Source organism: Rhagoletis zephyria, unplaced genomic scaffold, assembly GCF_001687245.7.
Source record: "Rhagoletis zephyria isolate East Lansing unplaced genomic scaffold, Rhagoletis_zephyria_1.1 Rzeph_scaffold_03447, whole genome shotgun sequence".
In the NCBI taxonomy this organism is placed as follows: domain Eukaryota; kingdom Metazoa; phylum Arthropoda; class Insecta; order Diptera; family Tephritidae; genus Rhagoletis; species Rhagoletis zephyria.
In genome coordinates, this window is record NW_016160530.1 from 25,115 (window position 1) to 27,608 (window position 2,494).

At 36.7% G+C, this 2,494-nt stretch overlaps 1 protein-coding gene across 1 annotated transcript; it reads right to left on the reverse strand.

Annotated features, from left to right (window-relative positions):
* Positions 1-289: 289 nt before the first annotated feature.
* On the reverse strand, positions 290-927 carry LOC108368994 (uncharacterized; the record flags this gene model as incomplete). The annotated part of the gene is made up of 2 exons (XM_017623959.1): positions 290-536; positions 601-927. Coding segments are annotated over 2 exons (549 nt in total), but the record flags the coding sequence as incomplete, so codon positions are not given.
* Positions 928-2,494: the final 1,567 nt, after the last annotated feature.

The following is a 2,494-nucleotide window of genomic DNA, read 5'->3' on the forward strand; positions in this document are numbered from 1 at the left end:
GCAGGCACGTCCGTTGTTAGAAAGAGAATAGACAAAAAGGGGCATAGGATTCCATACTTGTAAGTATATACGATGCTTGGTACGTACGGTGTCTTGATTTTCATACTTATATTCGCAATTAAATTTTATTTCACACAAAGCCGGCAACAGTTACTACTATTACAATACCATATAGTATATGCATGCACTTTTTATTATGTTTTAAATTTGTATTTTTGTTAAATTGTTATTTATCTTTAAAAAATTTCTCACACCTCCAGTTTTCTGTTTGCAATTTAGTTACATACATAAATCGTAATCATTTGCTGGCCTTCTTAGTAGAGCACCATGTGCGATTCACTTTGATTTGCAATTTGACTCAAGCATGTCTGGTAGTCATTAGCCGCCGTAGTGAGATTAGTCTTGCCGTTACCAATGATTGCGCTGACGCAGGCATGGCGCTTAACAGCTCCTAACGACTCTTCGGCTGCTATTTGCGCTTCCACTTGGCTTGCCTGAGTGTTGGCCTTATCCAGAAGATGAATGTTGTTATCGAACTGCGAAAACGAAAATAAGAACACACATTTTCGCTAATGTAAAATAAATTAATCTTATGCTTACAGATGCCGTGGTGCAATTGAGGAATTGCAACACATCAGTTATAGCCGTGCAGTTTGCCAATTGCTGCTGCACTTCTTCTAAACGCTCGCGTATGGGAGCAACATTTTGATTGACGACAGTTGTGTTGTTATCGTCCAGAGTGTGATTCGCATTCTCGAAACAGGCGTTCGTTTGACTGGTCATCCAATTGTTGATTTGTCGTGTGCTATTTTTATATTTCGTAGCGCATGTGGACTCGGCGGGAGTTAGCGTGCGTGTATCGATCAAAGCTGCACGCATTTGGGCTAACAACAGCTCAGATTCGATGTAGTTAGGTAAAGCATAGGCCTGAAAAGAGGAAGGAGATGCATGAAATTTGTTTGCAAACTTATTCGTAGAAAAGTTAGCCTAGTAAATGTAAAGGATTCTTAGTTGTAAAAAGTTCATTGAATGGCTGTTGTGAAAAAAACATCAAATGATGAGCATACAGTTTTCTTGTGGAGCCTTGGTCTCATTCTAAGTAAATCTTGTGGTTTATTGGATTTGATCGTCAATAAAGTTGATTTAGTCTTTGCATTGCGGAATCAAATGAATCGTACGTTTTACACTAAGTTAGACATAGTTTTCATTCCTAGATAGTACAAAGTACCGCGACTTCATTTAGTTCAGCGAGCCACTTAAAAGAATAATGGAGAGAAGAATGCCGACGATAATGCATTTAAATTTAATTTGTTTTCGATTCACGGCAGCTCTACGATAATAGTCGTTTGACTGCTGAATTTTTCTAATAGTGTTCGTCTCCATCCGGTAGATGAAAACTGAGGTTGAGTGAGAGCTTTTGCGAGTATAGCCCACCTACCACCTTCAGGTCTAACTTGGAGTTATCAGTGTAGATAGCTACGAAGTCCTCCTCGCTCGTTATTTCGAAATTATCTCTCAGACCAATGGTTGGGATTATGTAGTTACTCTGGGTATCTAAAGTGTGCTTGAATATCCAAACCTCGTTAAATGAAATGTCCCATCTACATCCACTTGGTTTACAGTTATCAGTAAAGGTAGCCCCCAAAAGCTTAATATTCATATATAGAGAATGTGGAGTACCTTACTTAATTCTGCAGATTACTGTACGTGATAGGATATCAATATAGAATTCATTTTATGGACTCCGTTATATGAAGTCGACGAGTTTACCAAAAGAGATTCGTCAACTAAAATGCTCTCGACAAATTACACGTTAGGAATACAAAATCTCAGCTTTAAATAGTTTGTTAAAGGTCACTCTAAGAAACTAGGCAGTGGGCACTGAAACAACCTTTGAGTCTGCGAAACTACAGGTATGCTTAGCACTCTTATAGAACGAATCTTTAGATGTGCTTAAAGAAGCAGAAAATAAATGACCTTCCTTATAAGAACTCACAGGAATCAACGCCTATTTCGCTTCCACCCCATTAGGCCAGGGGTATACGGGTAAAAGGCAAGTTTCTAAAAGGAATTTTAAAACAAAATCTTTTTTCATATAATTTTACTTCATACAAAAATGTGTAGATCTTAGACACTGACTTAAAAATTTTCGATCTCAAAATTCACATAAATATTATAGCTGTAAAACGTTGGGTCAAATTCATTATAACTACAAACATTTAAAGGTAAAACCGCTCGCTCAATTCGCCGGCCATCATTTATTTTTTGAAGTTTGTCTACTTTATAAAACTGAAATTTTCAGAGCTACGCAAATGTCAAATACGAGTAAAAAAAATAGATCAAAATATTCCAATTTGCTTTTATTTCAGACTGAAAGTGAGAATATATTTGTGAGATTGAAAATTTGAAGACATTTTTGTTATCCCTGCAAACCATTTTTTCAGAGTATTATGAATTGTAGAGAAATTTTAAAGAATTCGTAAGGATCTCATCC